The sequence below is a fragment of the Psittacula echo genome (genome assembly GCF_963264785.1).
Source record: "Psittacula echo genome assembly, chromosome: 11".
Lineage (NCBI taxonomy): Eukaryota > Metazoa > Chordata > Aves > Psittaciformes > Psittacidae > Psittacula > Psittacula echo.
Window position 1 is genome coordinate 7,890,446 of NC_137746.1, and position 21,547 is coordinate 7,911,992.

At 41.0% G+C, this 21,547-nt stretch overlaps 1 protein-coding gene across 1 annotated transcript in view; it reads left to right on the plus strand.

Moving 5' to 3' along the window:
* The window catches only part of SGCD (sarcoglycan delta), a gene marked incomplete at both ends in the record, with an annotated part of 123,102 nt that overhangs the window by 62,887 nt on the left and 38,668 nt on the right, over positions 1–21,547 (plus strand). The window contains 2 exons of the mRNA XM_080627510.1: positions 11,932–12,019; positions 14,283–14,402. Coding sequence (XP_080483636.1) covers positions 11,932–12,019; positions 14,283–14,402 — 208 coding nt within the window. The remainder of the gene's footprint in view (positions 1–11,931; positions 12,020–14,282; positions 14,403–21,547) is intronic.

Sequence of the window (21,547 nt, forward strand, 5' to 3'; positions counted from 1 at the left end):
TTCCTTTGGAAAGTTCTTCTTTATAGTCTACAAGGGAAGATTTTATTTAAAGTTTATTTCAACCACAGCAGTACTAAAATTTGATTTCCAAATCACTGTCTCTTTATGAAAATGGTGAGTAAATGCATGCCAAGATTTGCCTGTTTTCTCGGTGCAGGATACTTTGCTGGATTCTTAATTTCTAGTCTAAAACTGGGCAACTGCTAGAAAATTGCTTTTATGATCTATGCTTCTTACTTAACTCTTTCTTTCCAGCTACAGCTTGATACCCTGTTTCTAGTTCTTCTTGAGCAAAACAATATACCATTCCATTGTCTCTCTCTTGATTTAGACAAGGGATGGATTTGTCATGGGGCATTTAGTGAATAAAAGTGATTAACATCTGAGTTATGCTTCTCTGCTAAGAAACCAGCAGCAGCTGCAAAATACTGCCCATGGCATCATGAATTGGTGGCTACTGATTTGGAGAGAAGCTTGTTGTTGACTGAATCACTCTTCACGGTGCCTGGAAAGTCTTCTTTTCTAAGTACTAGTGTAAGCTGAGCCTTTGTCTTTGATGTAATCTGACAAGGCAGCATAGAGTAAGATGTGTTTTTTCCAATGAGAAGCTTTGTAAGACATCAATATTTAAAAGCAGAGAAGCAAGTAAAATTACAGGCAGTCAGGTTGATTGAAGGGAAAAGAGAGGTCATTTGTCTGACAGAACAAGCATATCTCTCCAGCAAGGCTTTCAGCTCCTTAGCCAAAAGCTCTTGCCTTTGTTTTGATTAGGTTGATCTGCACGAGTATGAATGACTCATTATTTTTCTTAAAGTCATGATTTTCTTAGGTATACGCTGCAGATTAGAAGTACAAAGTGGGCATAACTGTTCATCACCTTCAAGCAGTTCATCTTTCCCTTTAAGCAGATTCGCTTGTGTTGCACAAACCCGTGAAGCCAAACAGTGAATGGCCAAATAATCTGTAATCCAAGCGCACAGTAATTGCTGTAAAAGGTCAAGAGTAAGTGACCAACCTGAGCTGATTTAGTGACTTGGTTTCCAAAGAGCCATGGCTGGAAGGCAGTAGGTTGATGGGATGAACTTGAACACGTTTCCTCTGATGCTTCCTGGGGTGGAGTGTTCAGAGCCCGTGTCCTCCAGGTTTTTGGCAGAACATCCTTCACTGTGTAAATGAAGTAAGAGTCACACAGGGCAATGGCACATATGTAATGCAATGCTGATGGCTTGAGAAGCACCTTCTATTGCATGTTTACTGTTGCTTCAAGCCAAAATATTTCACTTGTGTTTCGCCACTTCTTGAAATCCCCAGCTCCTACTGCAAACTGACTTTTGCTATGTATGTTTCCTTGAGATCCCAGAGGTTATTTATAAATGATGAACCTTGATGTTGGTACACAGTTGTGAGAGCAGCAGGCTTTTTGTTTCTTTCTGCGACATTATCTATTATGCAGCATTCTGGGAAGCTTAGCAGAAGTAGAACAGGAACACACAGGCAGGACCCTTCCTGCGCCCTTTCCTGGTAGGAACCACTGGTCGGGCATCTTCACTGACCAGGTTTGTTCCTCCAGAGTTTTGAAAGAGCTTCAGGAATAAAAGCATCAGAAGGCAAATGCTTCTGTTTACAAGTGGAGGCAAGCAGGCTGAGCCATCCTGCTGATTGCCCAAAGAGCAGTCAGGGTCCTTGGCTTTTCTATGCCTCCCTGTGCTCTGTTTTACCTTCACACATCCTAATCTCTTTGGCTGCTTTTGCCATTGCTCACCATTTCCCAAAACAACATTCCTGTCTTCTTCCAGGCATGGAAAAAGCATCTGCTGCTTTTTCTGTGAGCCTGGCATCTCTTAAAATGCCACTCCCTAGCTCCCCAGCGGTGTTGATTAGGGATGTATTTTTTGCTCATTGGCTTGTACCATGGCAATACCCTGTGGTGTTCTCTCCTCTCTTCACCCTGAAGCACATACTCAAGAGTGTCTGTTGAATGGCAGCCACAAGATACAATCAAATCCCAACACAGAGCACCCTACTCCTGCTCTTGCAATTGTCCCGCTGATCAGACCTTTGCTGTCATGTTATCTCTATAGGTACATGTCTTTGGTGTAGCAATGTCCAGCACGATTTAGTATCTTTCATCCAGATCAATCCAATTTCATGTCATATGCTTAGCTGCATCTGTCATTTTACCTTTTCAAGTGTACTAGCTCCTTGGCTGTTAGATGTTTAGCCTCTCCGAGATGGATGGAGTTTTGCAATTCTTCCTCTCTGAGACAGCTCCTGTCTGACACTAACTCACTTATGAACTGTTACAGCACTGCAGGTCAGAATTTGGTCCCTGTGTTTATTCCTGCGGGGAAGCCTCTCTCTAGTCCTGTAGACCAACACAGCATCCTTCTTAAAGCCGAGTATTGATCATTTCAGCGGAAGAAACAAAGTGGTTAGATGAAAGCAATTCAAAACCACTTCGTGCAAATGTTTCTGTGACTCCATAACCCTGTATCATGGTTAAAGCAGATCAAATTACTTTGGTATCAGAGGTACAGTTGTGGGCACAGCCTTTCTTTTCTGTCCTTCCTATTTTCCCAGATATGCCCCTACAGAGTTACCTGAGTGTATTTCTACAATAAATATTCCCATAACAAGGCCAAAATATGGTTTTCATCAATCATTTTATATCTGCTCCAAACCTGTCACACCGGTGTGTGTGCTTGCAGCAGCTTAGGAAAAAAAATATGCAGACAAACCAGAAATAAAGGCAAGAATTTGAATAGAAAACCTGAATTTTCTATCACCAGGAATAGTCAGATGATTTTTCTTTGTGTCTTGTACAGTGGCAAGTGCACAATCTCCAATGAATAAATAATTGCAGATCCAGGAAATGAGATTATTATTCCCATGAAGCTATTGAAAAGGAGAGCACATTGAGTCCTTCAAACCTGCTTCCTGATGCACAGACCCTCATTTGCCAATGGAGCACACAAAACCTGAAGGACAGGTCTCATAAAAAAGAGCCTTATAATTACAGTAGAAGCCCAGGAACAGAAACACTTTGATTGCAGGAACATGTCCAGGCTGAACCTTGTCATTTCACAGGCCAGATGCATTGGAAACAACTCCACTGGGTAATCACAGAAGTGAGGATGGACTTCTGCGTCCTGCCTCTGTGCCGTAACCATGCTGTAATATAGTTGCTTTTGCAGTCTAATTGCTTTCTCTGCAGGGCTTCTTCCTATTGATTCTGCTTGTGTGGATTTAAATTGTTTGCTGGTTGGGTCTGCATCTCTGCTTTTCTGTGCTAGGCAGCTCACGTGGCAGTTCTATCTGAGAGACTTTAATGATGTCTAGATAGCATCACTCCCTGTCCTGCACCTATGTATTTGATTTTAGGAGAGAGGCTGGATCAGATAAGTTCAGAACATCAATAAATACACGTATTTTGTTTGGTGACACTTGTTCAATTTGAATCTTTTTCCCAGGAAGCAGCTTGTGTTGTGTCATTTTTTCAGAGTGCTGTGTAAATGCTCTGCATCTGCAACTGTCGAGGATGGTGCCATCCCATAGCAATGCCATCTGCTCATTCACAAAGTGCTTTTCGCGTAGATAAAAAATGTGAGGTATTACTCATAATTAGGCAAATCACATGCTGTGATCTGTGATTGATTTGGTTTCTATTGCTGGCTACCTCGCAATATGTCTATGCGTCCGTAAGTATTGTCTACATATCAGCATATGGATGCAGATGAATCAGAGACATGAATTCTTCTTCCTGATCCAAACAGATGGAAATGTTTTCCCTCCTTCTTATTAGCAGCAACTGAATTTCTGTAACACCAGAGGCCTCTGCTAGGATCTTGCCTGTGTTTCGTGCTGTACCTAAGTTGGCATGGCTATTTATAATCTAATACAAGGAGTAAACGATCCATGACATGCAGCAAAGGAAAGCTATAATTTCAAAGTGATGTTCAGAGATAGCCATGTTATTAGCCTTCTTGGAGAAAAATATCTGGATATATAACTTGGCATTATGCAGTGCAGTAACAGAATGCCTAAAAGGTTCTGTGAGCATTGTAGAACCCAAATGCCTTTGCTGCATTCAGAGTTTCAGAAAATATTATTGTGGTTTTCTTAAGAATCATCCATATGTACTCTTAAATGTGTATTGACCTCACTAACTAACCTAGATCCTAAATGTATCTGGTTGTGCTATGGTCCAAGTAACGTTGGTAGTATAAGAAAGCAACTTGGAAATTACTAGTTTGGTATAATCTTAATATTGTCTTCAAGTGGGTTTTATAGATAGTGAGGCATGATTTACCAGCAGTTTTAAAAGATGTTTAAGGCATGCAGTAGGTATACCAGAAAGGCCATAAAAATGAAAACACATGAACAGAGGTCTGCACACTTGTCTGGAGTAAAAGTTACGAGCAGTGGAGTAGCTATATATTGGATCATTTAGAGTATTTTAAACCCCAGCAGAGTTCTCTTTTCTCCCTCTCCCCTATGGTCCTGTGCCTTTCTACAGTGTGTAGAAAGGCACAGGACCTCTTCAGCAGGAGATCTGTCACCACTGGAGTCTGACCATAACTAGGATAGCCTGAGGCAGAAAATAGGCTATAACTCAGCACAAATCCATAGTCCTGCTGCTACAACACTTCATACAGCTGAGGATCAGATCAGTGCAAGCTGCCATTGAGCAGCAACTGCTGTTTGGTATTTCTGCAGCAGAATTCGAGTAAATTGAAGAGGTTATTGAATACTTGGTTGATTTTTACTGGTCATAGTGATCAACGTGCTGAAAACCTGGGACTGCTGTTCTCCTGTTTAAGAGCATTACAGTTTCCCGGGTCCTTCTTAGTTTGGCAGAGCCATTCCCCAGTGATGCAAAGTTAATCATCAGCACATATTTAACCAACTCCATTATAACAAATTTGGGTGAACTCTGAGTGCAGTGAAGTGCTTGAAGTGTTTTCAGAAGTATTTTACATTTTACAAGTTGTGCTGTTCTCTTCATTTCACCTGTTCTTCAGCTGTTTTTTCTGAGGGTATCTTGCCAGAGGACTCCTGGTGCTGAGCATGCTTCCATGCATCAGATTTTTTCCAAAGCCAATAATGCTCAGTTCAGTCCTATCAATACAGAAAGTTTTGTGAACGTGCAGCAGCCTTCAGACATTACAAATCCAGTTTTCCTACCCCCATGGATACTGAATAAAACTCCAACATGCACAATTGCATTTTATTTTGTTGTGTATGTCTATCAGTTTCAAGTCATCTGTGGTTTTCCACAGAAGTCAATGAAGTAAAAAAGAAAAGAGCAGAGAAGTCGAGGCAGATGTAATGTCTTGGAAATCTTTTTGGTGGTGTTTGTAATGTCAGCAGACATGGTGTAATTTAATTATCAGAAGAATTTCAGCTGCAAAGCAGCTGATGAGGCATAGAATCATAGAATAGTTAAGGTTGGAAAGGACCTTAAGATCATCTAGTTCCAACCCCCCTGCCATGGGCATCTTATGGATGCAGCCACTCTGTCAAAGCACCGTGTTCATGAGATTATTGCAGGTATTCTTCTAAAGAGAGAAACTCCCAGATTGCCAGAAATAAATCACTTTAAAGGCTACAGACCCCCTTAGTTAGCTGTCCAAAAGCAGAACCAAGTCATTTTGATCTCGCATCACAGACCTGCCTTCTTTGCACAGTCAGAGATGTAGCTGCTTTAATGCAGCAGTGGGAAGTTTACCTTTTGTTTCTATTGTTATTAAAATTAACTTCAAGAAATGCTATGGGGGGGGGAGTATTGGCATGGCCATTTATAATCTAATACAATATATTGGATGTAAAACTCCAATAATTAAAACTCCAACATGTGCACTGTCTATGCTATTAAAATTCATCACATTGGGTAGGCCCACAGTATTTTCTGAGCTTCATGGCAATGTAAAGTGTATTGTTGGAACACAGCACATGAAGTTAGCTCATGATACTGTTTTTATGTCTTTAAGTGTCAGTTGAAGGTCAGGGCTGCATCAGCTCTGTTACTGATCCAGGTTACATGATCTGGGCTTATTACTCTTTTGAATAGTTTGTTTCCTGGAAGGAGAGGATGCAGACTGCATTTTGTTATCTCTGCACTGGACCTATTGCCTCCTTCCTAAAAGCGATCATTTTTAGGCACAAATATAACACATTTAGGGGCATTTTGTAGCATTTGTTTTAATCTGTTTGTTGCCAATTCCATGTATGGTTTGCTTTCATTCTGTGAAAAGCTTACATTGTCAAATCAGAAGTTTTACTGAAAGAGAATTTAGTTGCATTAACATTATATTACACTGTTTGAAGGACAAAATCAAGATCAAAAGAGATTCAGTGATTAAACAACAAAAAGTAAGTTCAAATCATACTAAGGGATGTTTTCAATCTAACACGCAGGGATTTAGCTACATGATTAACATTTTTGATGCTAGAAGGCTTCTGTGCAAAATCCTATTCTTGCTGTGTTGAGCTAGATTAGAAAGAGGAGGAGGAAGAGCTATAGGGCTTACTTTATAAATAGAAACAGTAATGGTTGGCTTGCAAGTTCAGCGTGCAGTCTAGATTATCTGTTGCCGAAGACCAGGCTGGTCTTCCAAGAGGGATCTTAGGGATGGGGTTCACTGGATACTCCCAAGTTTGTCTTCTTCACAGCCAAAGATAGATGCTGTCCAGTGTTTCATCTGTTTGCTTTTCCATAGGTGTGCAGTGTCTGTACAGTGTCCTGGTGAGCTTTGCTGTGATTCATGGTGGTGCCAGTTCCTTGGTTACTGATTCTGAAGGCTTTGTATTGAATTGTTCCTCTCTGTTTTATGGGGGCAGCTCTGAGGTTCTCAAGCATGAGACGCTCCCCAAAGGAGTTTCTGTTCTCAAGGCAGGAGTGGGGGAAAGAAATGCACACTCACCCTTAAGGTATCTGTATGTGTTGATAAGCTCCACTCTCTGTCATCTCTTTTCCAGGCTAAACAAACCTAGGTCTCTCAGCCTTTCCTTGAGAGAGAGATGCTCCAGTCCCCATGACCAAGTCATACGGGAACATACAAAACTGGATCAGGGATACTAATTTAAGTGCATCTGTGTCAACTGACCAAAACTGACAGAGTAAGGGTTAACAAGTCAAGTGCCCTCTGACAGCCCAGCTGTTATAGAGCAGTTTTGCTTTCTCTAATGTCAGCAAAAAGTACAGTTGAGCAGGAGAATGGTGCTCTCAGTGGCTTTTCCATGGATGACTCCTTGCCACCCTGGAAATATTAAAGCATTAGCTTTGATATGTTAGTTTTTCCCATTACTTTGTCAAGCCTGCAGGAAATTCACCATTTCCATTATTTCCACAAGATTCACTTGCACTTACTGTGTGAAGTGTTTGTATCCACAGGATCAAATCAAGCTCCTTTTGACCATCTGAACTACAAACACACCGACCGTGATGCATTATTTTAAAATTGCCTTTTAAAATCTAAAAGGATTTCCAAATGTTTTTTAATAATTCCCTAAAACAGTCTAAGGACATCTGTTAAAGTATTGAATTTTCTTAAAGACAGCATTTGGGATTGCTCCAGCTGCAAATTAAGGTTGTCAGTCAAAGTGCTTTTTCTGATTTGGTCTCTGAGTTTTTAGCATCTCTTCCAAAGCGAGCCAAAGGAAGCAGCTAGTGAGCTGTTAGGGCTTGTTTTGCCATGTGTTTAACCTAGCAAAAAAACAGCCGATACCTTTTGTGAAGTGTTCTGTGTTTGACTGGATACCTCACTGCTTAGTCAGGAAACAAGCTATACCGTTTTGACATGGTTTTGGACTTTTAACCTTCTTTTGCTGCAGCATATGTCCAATGTTTTAATATGTTGAGTAGCTGTGACAAAGTCTTTTGTGTGTATATAATTTGTATTCTTAAGACATTAGGTCTGTTAATGAGAGGCTGGAGCAAGAGTCAGAATGATGTATTTACTATGTAGGATTTGCTGCAGAGATGAATAGGAGATTCATGGTGGGCTGGAAATAGATAACCAACCTAAAGGGTCCATAAAAGATCCCAGCCTCACCTGCCCCTAGAAATGGAGCTGCAGCCCAGAGCAGGATGGGATCCTCCATTGGTGCCCTGCAAGGGAAATGTTTGAAGGAAATCAGAAGCAAAGAGGAAAACAGAAGAGGAATAATGCAGAAGGGAAAAAACCAAAATGCATGCTACTCCCATTGAAGTCTCTACCTCAGTTTCTTCAGCCACGTGATCAAAGGAACCACTGGAAAGGAACAATGACAAGAAATAGTGTTGGAAGGAAGGTGACCACTGATTTAATCTGCAGAGTTGCATAAGTTAAATTCAACACTGTAGTTCAGTGCAGTGTAATGGGGTGGCTAAAATGGAAGGGAACTGGGACTCTGCTAACACAACACAGTTAACAGAGGGTTCTTATAAAGAGGTTGAAGTCATAACAGCTGAGTGTGGGCATAAAGAGCAAGTCAGGGCAGCGTGTGGGTTGGCAGCAGCATTTACTCTTGAGAAGTGTGGGGGAAACCTTGTTGTCATGTTTGTGATGAGAGAAAGAACAAATGACAGAGAAAGAGATTTCTCGGTACGTCAGATACCATGCAGGCAGTGAAATCTGCTGGGTTGTAGTGTGATCAGAGAGATTAGATATATTTTATCTCAAATGTACTTTTCTGAAGAACAGGGGTAAACCTTTTGGAGAGAAACAGACAAAGAGAAAAATGTTATTTTCCCTACTTTTCTGTACTCAGAAGAATGTTTAATCCAGTTTTCCATTCACTTCCATTTTCTTTGCATCAATTCCAAGAGTAAAATACAGTTATTCCTTTAATATTATTTATTTGAAAGATTTAGAAATGGATTGTTGCATGTTAGACTTCAGAAATGTGATGTGTCTCATACTTACAGTGTTATAATTAGAGTCAGATGTACTTATTTATTGCATTCTAACTCTAGGTTTATCAAGCGTTATGACAGTTTATGAAAATATTACTTCACTCCATAATCATTTTTATTTTGGTGATGATGCCATATTGATCTAGATTTCCACTTATGTGCATCAGCATATTTAATTTTGTGTCATGACAACATGAAAGTGGAAGTTTTTGTCTTTTCAGTTATAATTCCTAAATATTTTAAGATTTTTTTAATGCTATAATTATTTTTTCCTGTGTGATTGAAGGAAGCTGGCAGCATCACCAAGCTTGCACAGAGGAAATATTTGTTAATGTTCAGTGTATAAGAAATGTCTTGTTGTTATCTTTGTAAACAGAAGATGATGGACAGAAAAGCTGCAGAATTTTCAGTAAAAGAGGATGGTTTTTTCAGCTCTTTTTCATTTCTTAATGGAAGAAGAATTATGGAAATGAGAGCAGGCGTTGCATTAAGTGCTTGAAATGTTCCTTCCCTGCAGACCAATAAAAACATAACTCTTCCATTACGGAAATTCAGTTTTTGAAGGCTGCATGAGTCTGAGCTCTGAATCAGTGAATGAGATGACTATGCTGGGATAAGCATTTCAGGGTCTGATTATGTACTTTAAGTCTTTCGTAGGTGGATGGCAGCTCTTAGCTTGTCTTGTAAGACTTCTTTGGAGCAACTTTTCCTGTGACTCTTTTTATGTTAACTACTTGGCTTATCTTTTAGTACTTCTGTAGTGCAATCTCCTGGTAGCAGATCAGTAGCAGAGTTTCAAAGCCATGGGGATTGAATGATTCCTAGCTGAATTTGGACTTTTTGAAACACTCTAGGTCTTTGCATAACTTCATAAACAAAAGTCAAACACTGCAAGTCAAAATTATGGCCTTTCTGTGCTTTGTATGACATGTTTATAGTGGTTATGATCTCACCTATGATAGATTGTGCAGATTATAGCTGTCTGCCTTTAAAAATATCCTTCATCTGTAATTGCGAGATGAAAATGTAGCAGTAAACTGCTATCACTAGGGCATTCAAATTAGGTCCCTGATCAGGGCTGTGGAGAATTAATACCAGAGCAAGTGGGTATTCAAGTGAAGCCATCGTTTTTCTGTGCTGTTAACCAAGAAATAGTAACCAACATGAATTTCTACATTCTAAAAGATCACAAATAAAAATGAATAAAAAAGAGCAAAATCATTACCAGTCATTACCCCTGCTCCTTACTTCTTATTAATCGTATTTCAATTTCATATCCTATATTATTTAAGCTGTCAAACATATCACAGAGGTATATAAGGATGATTTGTCCTCATTTAGTGTATGAGGAGACAGAGACACCAAAAGCCTCTGAAACTTGTCCAAGATCTGGGAATTATTAGGTAGAATTCTTTCTTTTTGTTATTTTTATTTAGTTGTAAATAGTCTGGATGTAGCCATAATGCTTGTTGTAATTGATCAAATAAATCCCATTCCCCCCTTTTTTGCTGAAGGGCTGATCCCCTTGGTGCATGCAGCATGAACAGTTAAAGCAGCAAATGTGACTATTGTGAATATTTGGTCACATATGGGGCTGGGTTTGTTTGAGTTTTTTGAGGTTTGTTTTCTGCAAACACTGCTGGGAACAGTTTACTGATCACTAGAAGTGTTCCTTGAAGCTCCAGTCCACCCCAGGGCTTCCATGAGTGCATTGCTGTGCTCCTGTTATGTTTTATATGCAGACAACCTAATCCTTCTGCCATGATCCAGAAAAATCCATGCAAATATTCGTTATGATACTTATAAACTCAGGTGTCAAGGAGAACATGTCTGACCTACATGGTCCTCTGCCACCATCCTGATTGTTCATTCCTACTGGTAAGATTTCAAAACACTGGAAAAAAGACTTTGGTGGAAGAAGCACATGGACATAAAATGGCACATAGAGAAGCACATGGACATTCAACTTCTTGCTGACTTTTTCAGTACTTTATCCCCTCTGCCAGTCCTACTGCTTAGTCAGTTGATGAATTTAACCAGCTGCCTGCTTTAGACATTGTTAAGAGATATCAGCAGTGAATTTCCACCTTGCACATTAGATTTTTGGCTGATTTAAGTTGGGGTCACCCTGTGCTGGTGCTGTAGGTGGTTAATAGCCCCTGAGAAACCAGCTGGGTGGACTGGTGGAAAACACAAGTTCCTGGGAGTCTTGGATGTGTTTGCACACAGGAGGAGCCAGATGGTTTTCTCTGTGGGTTTTCTTTGGCTTCGCTCTGTGGGAGAAATACCTGAGGTGGATGCTGCCAGGCAGTTGTGTGGCTTCTTAGTGTGTTAACAGCTGCTCTAGCTCTTCTCTCAAAGCTATATTTAAAGCATAAAAATGAAAACTAAGTAGAATTCTATGTGGTCAAGTTGGGAGTGGGGAAGACTTCATGTCTTGTTTATCTCCTGAGCCGGTGGGATGGGTCTGGTCGCAAGGTGGCATCCCAGTCTGGAATCTGGTGGTGGTACATGCTGCATGGTTTATAAGTGCTTTGAGATCGAAGACATTTTTTACATGTTAGTAAGGTTTTCTTGTTCACAGCCCTTGGGCATGGCTCACTCACATGGCCATGCGGTAGGCACCACAGTCACCACAGTCATCTGAAGCTGTGTGTAATATTGCAGATTTGACTCTAAATTCACTGCTGCAGTCAGCCAGCCTCCCAAAACACCAGGACCTTTGGGAAGCTTAGGTCAGGTCCGTTATCACCTGCATGTTTCAAAATAACCGGTTGGTTGGCTTATTCTGTCAATAAAGCCTACCATCCCTAAAATAAGGCTAGTCTCTGGGACTTTAGCTGAGCCAAACAGATGTGTGCACTGTGATTTTATCCTGGACAACAAGAATTAATTCAGGGTGGCCTGCGCCTAAACCACACACTCAGTGTTGGGGCCATTAACAGCAGCCCTGCAGCATCAGGTTCAAGCTCAAGCTGGCTGGTCTCAGGCAGCAGTCCCCATCTCACGTGCTTGCTCTCATGCTCTTGTTCCAGGGCAACCCACTGTACTTCCAGTCTGCCAGAAATGTGACAGTGAACATCCTCAATGAGAAGACTAAAGTCCTTACTCGCCTCGTAACAGGTAAGGAGGGGGAAAAGCTGTGTGGAAAAATTGAGGGACGAAAGCGGGTGCGTTGTGGGATGCTGTGCTGGCTTTAGGCAGCGCGCAGGAGGAGAGCCCAGGTGTCTCATGAAGTACAAATGAAAACTTCACTCCACTTTGTAGAAACAAAGCTAGATACACGAAAGCCGTGCTGGAGAGGCAGCTGGCTGATGCTTGCTGGTAATGAAGCAGACCACTGTTTTCATTTGAAAGCCAACATAGAGACAGAAAGGTTAGTTGTAAGACTTCAGGGTCAAGGAGAACATCTGCAGGCTGACATTTCTGTTGTAACAGGCACAGGCTTTTCCTGAGACACTTGTAAGTTGCCTGAGGTCTTGGGAACTCTGCAGATTAGCTGTGGCTGGGCTGGGACACTTTGCAGTTCAGAGCTGTCTGTGCGCTTCTGCTGCTGAAGGATGCTGTCAAGCGTGAGTGTGTTTGATGGGAAAATGGGTGTCTCGTAAATCCCCAGTGCACAGCAGCCTTTGAATGAATGCACATGTAATGTGGGTTAAAAGAACCTAATGCATTATATATATTGTAATATATATTATGTGCATGATATAGGGTCGATATTTATATATTGAGATTTTTCTGGGGGCCGGGAGAAGTGTTGCTGTGTGGCAGAGCCAGTAATCCATAAACATGTTGTTTCTACATGAGACTGGGTTGTTTGGTTTGCTTATAAAACATCTTGGCCTCTAGTCACAGTATTAAATAATTAAATATGCAGCTTCAGTAAGCAGTGATTTAAGCAGCACGTGTGAAAATTGCCTGGAGGAAGGAAATAAATTCAACCCCAAGGTCCCTGATTCTCACTTTCAGAATGAACATGTTCAGTTTGTTTGTTCTCCATGTGTTTTCCAGAGGGTATTCGGTTACTTAAGCACCTCCATGTCGTGAGAGCTTGGGAGGATGTGGTCAATGATGTCTCCCTGCGTGGTGCTCTGGTTATTGAGCTCATTTCTGCTTTCAGCAGTAGCTTTGATTTCAGAGCAAAGCAAAGATGTGGTCCCGTGTAGTGCATGCTGCAGTGATGAGTAGGGAGGCAGTTAATTAGCAAGATGGAAATCAAACTTAAAGTACTGGATTTTCTCAGAATGGCTGCAAGAGTTCTTAAGTGTTTCCAGGGATCTCAGCATAGCCTCACTTTTCTGTAGTGTGAACCATGCATGATCGTGTGTGCCCTGATACCAATACAGATGACCTGTGCAGCAAAACATTGTGTATAGATGGAGTTTGAAACTGCTTATGAGAAAACACTGGCTTTCAGGTATTATTTCTCTTGCCTTTTGAGAAATGAGAAATGAGACATGAAGATGGCCAAAGCTAATGCAAAGCTGGTCCCCTGCCTTGCACAGTACCATATTCCAGGGGGTCTGTGGCTTGGACTGAGTTGCACAGGGCTGTTAGGTGATGACTTTTCCACAGTTCAGCCTGAGTCTGTAACCGAGGGGTCTGCTCTTTGCAGCCTTTCAGCCGCAGATCTCCACAGAATTGCTATTCAGGCAGCTGATGTTTATCAGGCTCCTCAACAAAACGCATTGCCAGAGGCTCTCCAGCACTGCTGTGCACAGCAGCCTGCAGGAGAGGCAGCAGAATTGAAATAAGAGCAACGAAGGAAAGTTTAACTGGTCTAAAAACTTTCTGAAACATGGGAGGCTGCCATTCATCTTGGCCTGCAGGTGGTTCAAATGGTCTAAAAGAAAAACATCTGCTTCTGTGGTGGTGTTTGGTTTGGTTACTTTTTAAATTGCACTGTGCATGACACTGATACCGTTCAAGTCCAGGTATATTTAACAGGCAGAAAACCAGGAGTCTTTTACACCACAGCATCAATCCAAGCAAAATGGACTCAAGAACTCCTGCTGTCTCTTAGAGCTGCACCAATGCTTTCAAAGCATGGCTGGGTATATTCATTGCCATTTCACATGTGGATCTGCCTTTTTGTAAGAATTTCGCAGCTATCCCAAGTTTAATGGTGATTTTATGACAAACATAAGTATGAACAAAAACATAAGTAGAAAAAGTTGAGAGGTTGTTATTTGGGTAGAAAACGGTGCCCTTTTCTAATGAGATGACACCCTCTGAAAAGCACAGACCTCCCTGTTTGATGTGTCAGATGCAGTTTGTTTCTGCAGGGCTATTAGGACAATCTCAGCAGATGGGTTTATTAAATGTATGAAGCTACTATATAATTTTCTTATACTTTTCACTAAAAGGTTGTGCTTCTTCCCTCTAGGTCCCCAAGCAGTGGAAGCACACAGCCAAAAATTTGAGGTGAAAACCCTCTCTGGAAAATTGCTGTTTTCTGCAGATGACAACGAAGTGGTGGTTGGAGCAGAGAGACTGAGAGTTCTAGGTAAAATATTATTCCCTAAATCAGTCTTTTGATATGCACCTCTTCAAATTTTAGTATAGTTTTGCCTGACTTTCCTTCATGCTTCTTATGGAGATAAAGCCTTTAGCTGTCTCTATTTCTTCCTCAAGCAGATAATGGCCAGGAGTTTGTCTGAGGGGTTTCTTAACTTGCACAATGTGTTATTTCCCCTCCAAAAAAAACCCTCCCTTGGAAGTGGTTTGTCTGGCTCAGTGAAGTAGTTTTAAAACCAGCTTTGGAAACTGAAGAACTTTATCTTTTGTGATGAAGGACAGTGAGGAATTGTTCTAAGGATGCTTCCATGTCCACAGTCACTGTGTATAGGGAAACCTCAGGCTTCATGTTTTTGATCACCATTTTACCAGCTCCTTTTTCATTCTAAAGCAGACACAAAGGAGGAGACCTGCAGGGAAAAAAGTCAACATGAATTAGGACCCCATGTTAATTTTCTGAAGAGTTTGGTGGCCTTTATGTTAGCTGTCCTTACTTAGCCACATGGAAGAGCATGTTGTGCATCTCTGAGCCATCTTCAGCTATGTTGCTGGTAGGGTTAAGTGTCCTGTGCATGGAAGGAGAGTCCAACCTTACCAATGCCACCACTTCCCTGTCTGACTTTTGAGACTTGGCACCTGGAGCTTTCCTGCCTGTGCAGGATCTGCCTCCCCAGCTGTCCTGCCTGCTAGGCTTTACATCCGTAGTTCCTAACAAAAATGGGGATACACTTTGGGTTTGGGGTATGGGGGTTGTTTATTGTTTGTTTGGACTTTTATTTGTAATTAGAGAAAATAACCAGTTATGGTAATTGTAAAATTTTGAAGTGTATTTGATAGTTAAATGAAATTACCTCTTAGGAACTTGAATTGTCTTGCTCTCCAGTTCAATCTGTGCTCTTTGCTTAGTCTGAGATTTGCTTGTGCATGTGATCATGTAGGACCAGACTGGGTAGCTCAGTACTGCTAAGCAGTTAGACACATAACAGTGCCACTGATCCCTATGGATGCACTGGTGCTGGTTTTATAATGGCTTGATTTGGATGCATCTGTTCAGTCCAAAATGTTCTTTACTTCTCTAGTAAGCTCCTAAAAAGAGAAAGATCAGTGAAGGAGCTTAGAATGATACATAGTGGTTTTAATTACTGTTATTTCTACGTATTGCATAGTGTATTACTAGTATATTATGTATAATGTAAAGGAGCTTAAAATGAGCACCTCAGAGTCTAACCATCAGGAATGGGGCTTTGTGTCCAGCCCTTAGTAGTTTTTGTTACCTGATGTCTTGCTATTCTAGTTGGTTCCTGTTTGAGGACAGGCCAAGGGTTGTTACATACTGGACTAGTTTAGTCACCAGCTATACAACTTAGGTGAGTTTTATAGGATAAATGTTGATCTTCACAAAATCAGCAGTATCATTTTTAGCTGAAAACTTTGAAAAGGACCATTCAGAATTCTTTCAGTGTTACAGGGATCGGGAACGTTTATCACAATCCATGTGCTAACACTAACCTCCCTTCACACTGCACCCTTCAGAGCTAATTACCTCTACAGTCTTTGTGCAGGGGAGATGAAGTTAGAAAGCAACAGTTTTTAAATGTTTTGTTGCAGACCTTAAAATGAGAGAGATTTATATCCATGGTTCTTCAAAAAGGCACAGAAACTTTTCCTTACAAGTTACAATCCTTACAGGTTACATACTTACAAAAATATTGCTTTTTATTTACTTTGTCCTTTGGAGAAACCAGCCATTATTTTTATAGTTATTTTGAGTTTCTGCCTTGTTTTAGTCTCCAGAATGAACAGCATCAAAATTTCTGCTAACCACTGTAGTTCATTTTCATTTTTATCTGCAGCTGTTTCTTGGGGGTTTATTTGGCTTATGCAGGTCTATCAGAAAAGAAAAAAGTAGAATGATACGACTGGTGGTGTTGCATGGCAAGTATTCTGATGACCTTGAGCTGAAATGCTTTCAGAGTTCATTCTTGGCTTTGGTTTTCTCCAGCTTTGCTTCCCCAATCTAATTTTATCTCCAAAAGTGTTTGCCATGGCTGTTTGCCATGCTGGGAAGTGTTACACCATATGGTCATATTTCTTCCAGTGTTTTTGTCTGCACTTGAGGCTAGTCCAACTTCTACTGCACAGGCAAATTCCTTTGACCATTTCTCCAGTGTTTGGGATCTCAGGTGCTGTTGGTATGTGTCTGCTGACACCTATCTACACTATGTAAATAATCTCAACTTGTTATTGCTGAACACATACTTGTTATAGAAGGAAGTGTATGTCTGCAGTCTGGCATGAAAGTCATCCCACAAAGGTTAGAGCAGCAGTTACTGGGGTTGTGGCTAGCTTTTAATCTTGTTAATGATAATTACTTTTTTCTTTGTGTGCTTTTCAAAGTTGATTCTGAGAGTTTGTTTTCCACAGTAATGCTGAAGCCTTGTCATGAGGAAAGAAGTGCTTTCCTTTTTTGAAATGGACTCTGCTCTGGGGAGCTAAGGGATTTTTCAACATTAGCAAGGCATTAAAAAAGAGAGGAATGCACAGAGTTATGGATAAAAACCACACAAGTAGGACATGTGCTGCGCTTGATGGTGCTTCAAAAAAATGCACAGCATGGGTAGTGCAGATTACCAAATGAAAGTGCTTTTTATTTTAATTGTGGGGAGTTAGTCCTGTTTATAATGATTAAAGGACACAGAAAGACAGAGTTGGTCCCTTCTGCTTTTCATGCATGATGTAATTTAGAGTACTTCAATGATTTTATTTGATTTAGTGAATCCAGTTAAACCTGTCATCATAGGAGATCTCGGAGGATAACGGCAACTTCTGTTGAGGACAGGGCAGCCCTCTGAGCCCTTTGGCCATAGTCAACTCTGATGACATCTACACAACCTTTTCCAGACACAAGCATGAATTCCCTTTGCCTTGCCCAGAGCCAGCCTGAGGCCCAGCATCTGCATTGGTCCAGATGACTCAAAACGAGCTCATGTTTGCCCGCAAAAAGTCATGTAGAATCTGAGCCTTATGCCACATCTGGTCTGCCCTTTTTCTTCCAAGCTTATCTGCCAGTTTCCTCCACTCTTGTGGTGGCACATTCTCACTGGTAATACTCCTTTCTTTTACAAGCTCCACTCCTGCAATATCTGAGCACCTCATGGTCTTTTAAAAGATACTACAGCAAATCTCAGAGCCATTCTCATTCCTCAGAACTGCGACTCTGGTTTCACAGGGCTTAGGTTTTGAAGGGAAAATCCATCACTTCTCTGCCTGCTAAACAGCACATAGTGCTGCACATGGGGTTGAGTGTGGGGTGAAGTGCAAACCCCTGCAGTCGGGGTTGCCATGGTCAGCCGTGCATTCTGGCAAACACCACGCAGATACAAGCTAAATGCCTTGCTGGATGGCCCCCATGGGCTCATAAACACATTGGGTCTGCATTACAGGAGGTGAAAGAGCTGGTCCTAATTGAATTCATATGTGGTGCATCGTACAGCTGTTCCCTTTCCTGCCTCCTCCTTCCCTCCAGAAATGAAATGTGTTCAGAGCATCTGAAAAATGGTGTGTGAGAAATGCTCTTTAGTTAAAAGAGCATTAACAAATAACTTTGATATATATTAATTACCATTTTCATTTGATAACATATTGAACATTATAGCATTTATAAACAAAAGACAATCATAAAGCATTATTCTGACTGTTAATTAGCTCTATTTATTCTCCAGATTAGTTTTTAAATATGCCCTCTAGATGCCACTTGATACTAATTAACAGAGTTACATTATTATCTCTATAGTAAAGCATTTTTAATTAAATCTAAAGCAATTTAAATTAGCATGAATTTTTACAGAAATTAAACTGTGGTCAGATGCTTAATTTAGCCTTATAAGACAACATCTGATGACATGGGAGTGTCAGTTCTCCCAAGGGCCTTGACATCTTTTTTGGAGCTTATTTTCTGAAGTTTGTTTTCAGGGACACTTGCCAGTACACTCTGGTGTTTAATATTTATAATGGATTTAACCAATATTTTGGTTTTTAAGGCTAAGTATTGATGGGAATCCAAGGCATTGCAGTGAGCTGAGATAAAAACGCAAAAGACGCATTCCTGCAGCTTAACAAGCTTTCACAGTCCCTGGCTTTGAGTAGTGGAGGAAGGTTTGTGTGGGAGGTAGGATTGCATGGGCTGAATGCTGTCGCATTACAAATCAACCACGCTTTTTAGCCACTCTTGAGATTACCATTTTGCTTTGCAATGAGGCTAGGATTAATCATAAAAACCACAAGGTCCCTTTTCTGTCACAGAAGAATACAGAGATTGCTTCAACTCTGGGTCCCTGAAAATGTGCCTCTCACTTTAGACATTTATACGACTTTGCTATAGCCTAACGATAAAAATTTGGCTAAAGCCTTTCCCTGTGGCAAACTCTCAACTAAAATAGCTGTATTTAGTGTGGGGTAGGATGCCTTTTGTCTCCCAGTATAAAGACTGCAGGAGCTTCTCTGCAGGAGATGTGTGACCCATCCTCCACACATTGCAGTCCTCCCCAGCACTATGGCTGGCCGAAATGTACCTTTGATCTCGCCAACCCATTGCATACCCTCTCTTCAAATAATTAGCCAGTAGCTCTATTTCTACCTTGTAGCTTTTTTCACTGTAGTATGTTCCATCTGGGCAATGAATCGTGTGGAGCATGCAAATGCTGACCACAGGTTAGACTTCCAGGAATGTTAGTCTGGTTTGGGAGCATTTCTTATTCTAGTTTCTCTCCAGGTGCCTGGGAATGCACTTGAACAGAGGAGTCAGATGTTGAAATGTTATTGCAGATTTATTAGTAAGTTTGGAGTAATTAATTCCAAGGCACATTTCCAACATTTTATTTATGAGCTGTATATTAAAGGCTCAAGAGGTTTTAGTGGAGGAACACCAATGATAAAAGCAGTGATATAAGCCCAAGTCAATGAGATGACTTCATGATTGTCTCATGGAAAGCTCTTTTAAATGGGTTTGTGTTGGAGTTTTCTGTTGTTGGGGGCAGAGGGAGTAACCTGCTCTGTATTTGCAGAATTCAAAGTGCTGGGTTTCATTACCCATGGAAGGGTTATAAACGTATTTGCAATGTCCTTCATTTCAGGCAAGAGGAGAACACCATTTAATATGGATGTGCTGAACTAATATGTCTGTGTACATTGGCCCAGCTGTTTCTAAAGCTTCACATCTATAAACATTTTCAGATAGCCTTGTATTCGCTTGATCTGGGAGGAACCCTGCAGAACTGTGGCTGCAGTGCCAGCCTGGCTAAAGGACTCTGCTCACATTTCCTCAATATTACAGTTTTAGTAGCCTCTTGGCATGTCCTTTCTAGCTTATGTTTGCTGCAATGTTTACAGCAGAGTGACTTTTATGAGTGCAAGCATAGTTGTATTTCATTAAAATAATCCACAAAGATGTTTGACTGGCACCAGCCATTCCAGAGGCTGGTGTGAGCTAGAAATGTAACAGTTTCCAGGAATTACCACTGCTTTTTGCTGCATGCACCCTTCTTCAGAAACGATTATTTATGGGTCAGCACATGCACAGTTGCCCTTTACAGCAGCCATTATGATTTCAAAATGGTATTTTACTGATTTGTTTGTGGCAGAGGGAACAGCGTTTGTAGCCAAGTGTTGAAATCAGGCTTGATCCAGAGAGGAAACGGAGCTTTCTGGCCTTGCCATTGAGTCTGCTGCCATTTTACGCCTGAGGGTAAATGCCAAGCTTGAGTCTTTGTATTGTGGATTTGGTTTGTTTTGCTGAAAATGTGTCTGTGAGTAGCTTTTTCAATGGAGAAATGACGCTACAAGACACGTTTCTTAGCAAATTGAAACCTTTTCATACAACAATCCTTTTCATTTACAGAGGCAGTGGAAGGGAAGTTGCCTTTGGCTCAAAAATGGCTCAGTGCTGCTGATGAGCAGCCATGGTACTTTGCTGGGATGTGGAGTACCTCGCTGTGCTTCTGGAAGCAGACACTGTACCATCAGCCTGGGGACAGAGGCCTTTCCCACTTCATCCAGTTGCAAATGAACTCCTGCTTGCTCAGCCTGCTTCAAAGACACCAGGAGGTAGCATTTGCTTTAGAGCTTCCTTCTGTGCCCTTGGCAGGAGAAAAGAGCGTGCCACAACTGCTGCTCGCAAGGCTTGGACAAGCATTTGACCTTTTGCTGAAGGTGTATGAACTTCTTTGGGAAGCAGCTACGAATATTCACTGTGCACTCTCTGTAGGTGATTAAGCAGTCACACTAATGCAGTCCCAGAGCAGTTGCCAAGCTGTCATGTAATCATTGGTCCTGCAGAAAAGGGACGTAGAATAAAACGAGGAAAGTAGGGAAATTAAGCTGACAAATGAAGATACCAGGTATTAGTGCTGGCACTAGCAAGACTGGGAACAGCCTTGGCTGTCTGTAGCAATCAGTCACAGCAGGGAGTGTCATCAGATTTCTTTGCACTCATTGCAGAGGTGTGATGGTGGGAAAACTTGTGTTTAGCAAAATTAGGGAGTAGAATATGTTTTCTATCAGTGATTAAATCCACAAGAATATTGTGGCTTCTCAGTTAGGAATTGTGTTATTGCAATATCAGTGTAAAAGTCAGATGTCAAAAAGTGACTTGATCTGTAATCAGCAGTAATAAAAAACCTCAAAACTACATTAAAAAAATATTTGGATGAATAGAGTGGTTTCAGGGTTTGTTTTCTTTTTTATTCCCAGAGGCTGGGATGGGATTTTTGGATGGTTTCTTCCAAATAGCGTTTTTCTCCCATTCTATAAGGGAAGAAATTAAAATGATCGGATTTTGAGCAAACATACAATTCTTGAATGAATACTTCTGATTGCTTTGCTGCCTTGAGGGCAATAGGTGTAGACTGTTGTCCATTCCTTTTAATGGCAAATTCCACTAACATTGCCCTCCTTTTTCAAAATCCACTCACTCAGATTGTAAACTTGTCTTTTGACGGAGAGAGCAATGTGTGTTGGAGGGAGATATACTGAGTTTTCCTTGTGTTTGCTTTTACTTCAAAGTACATTCCAGGCAAAAAGGGATAGCATTTATGTAAAGTGTATAGGCTTCGAGGCCAGGCTGAAATGTGTGTTCAG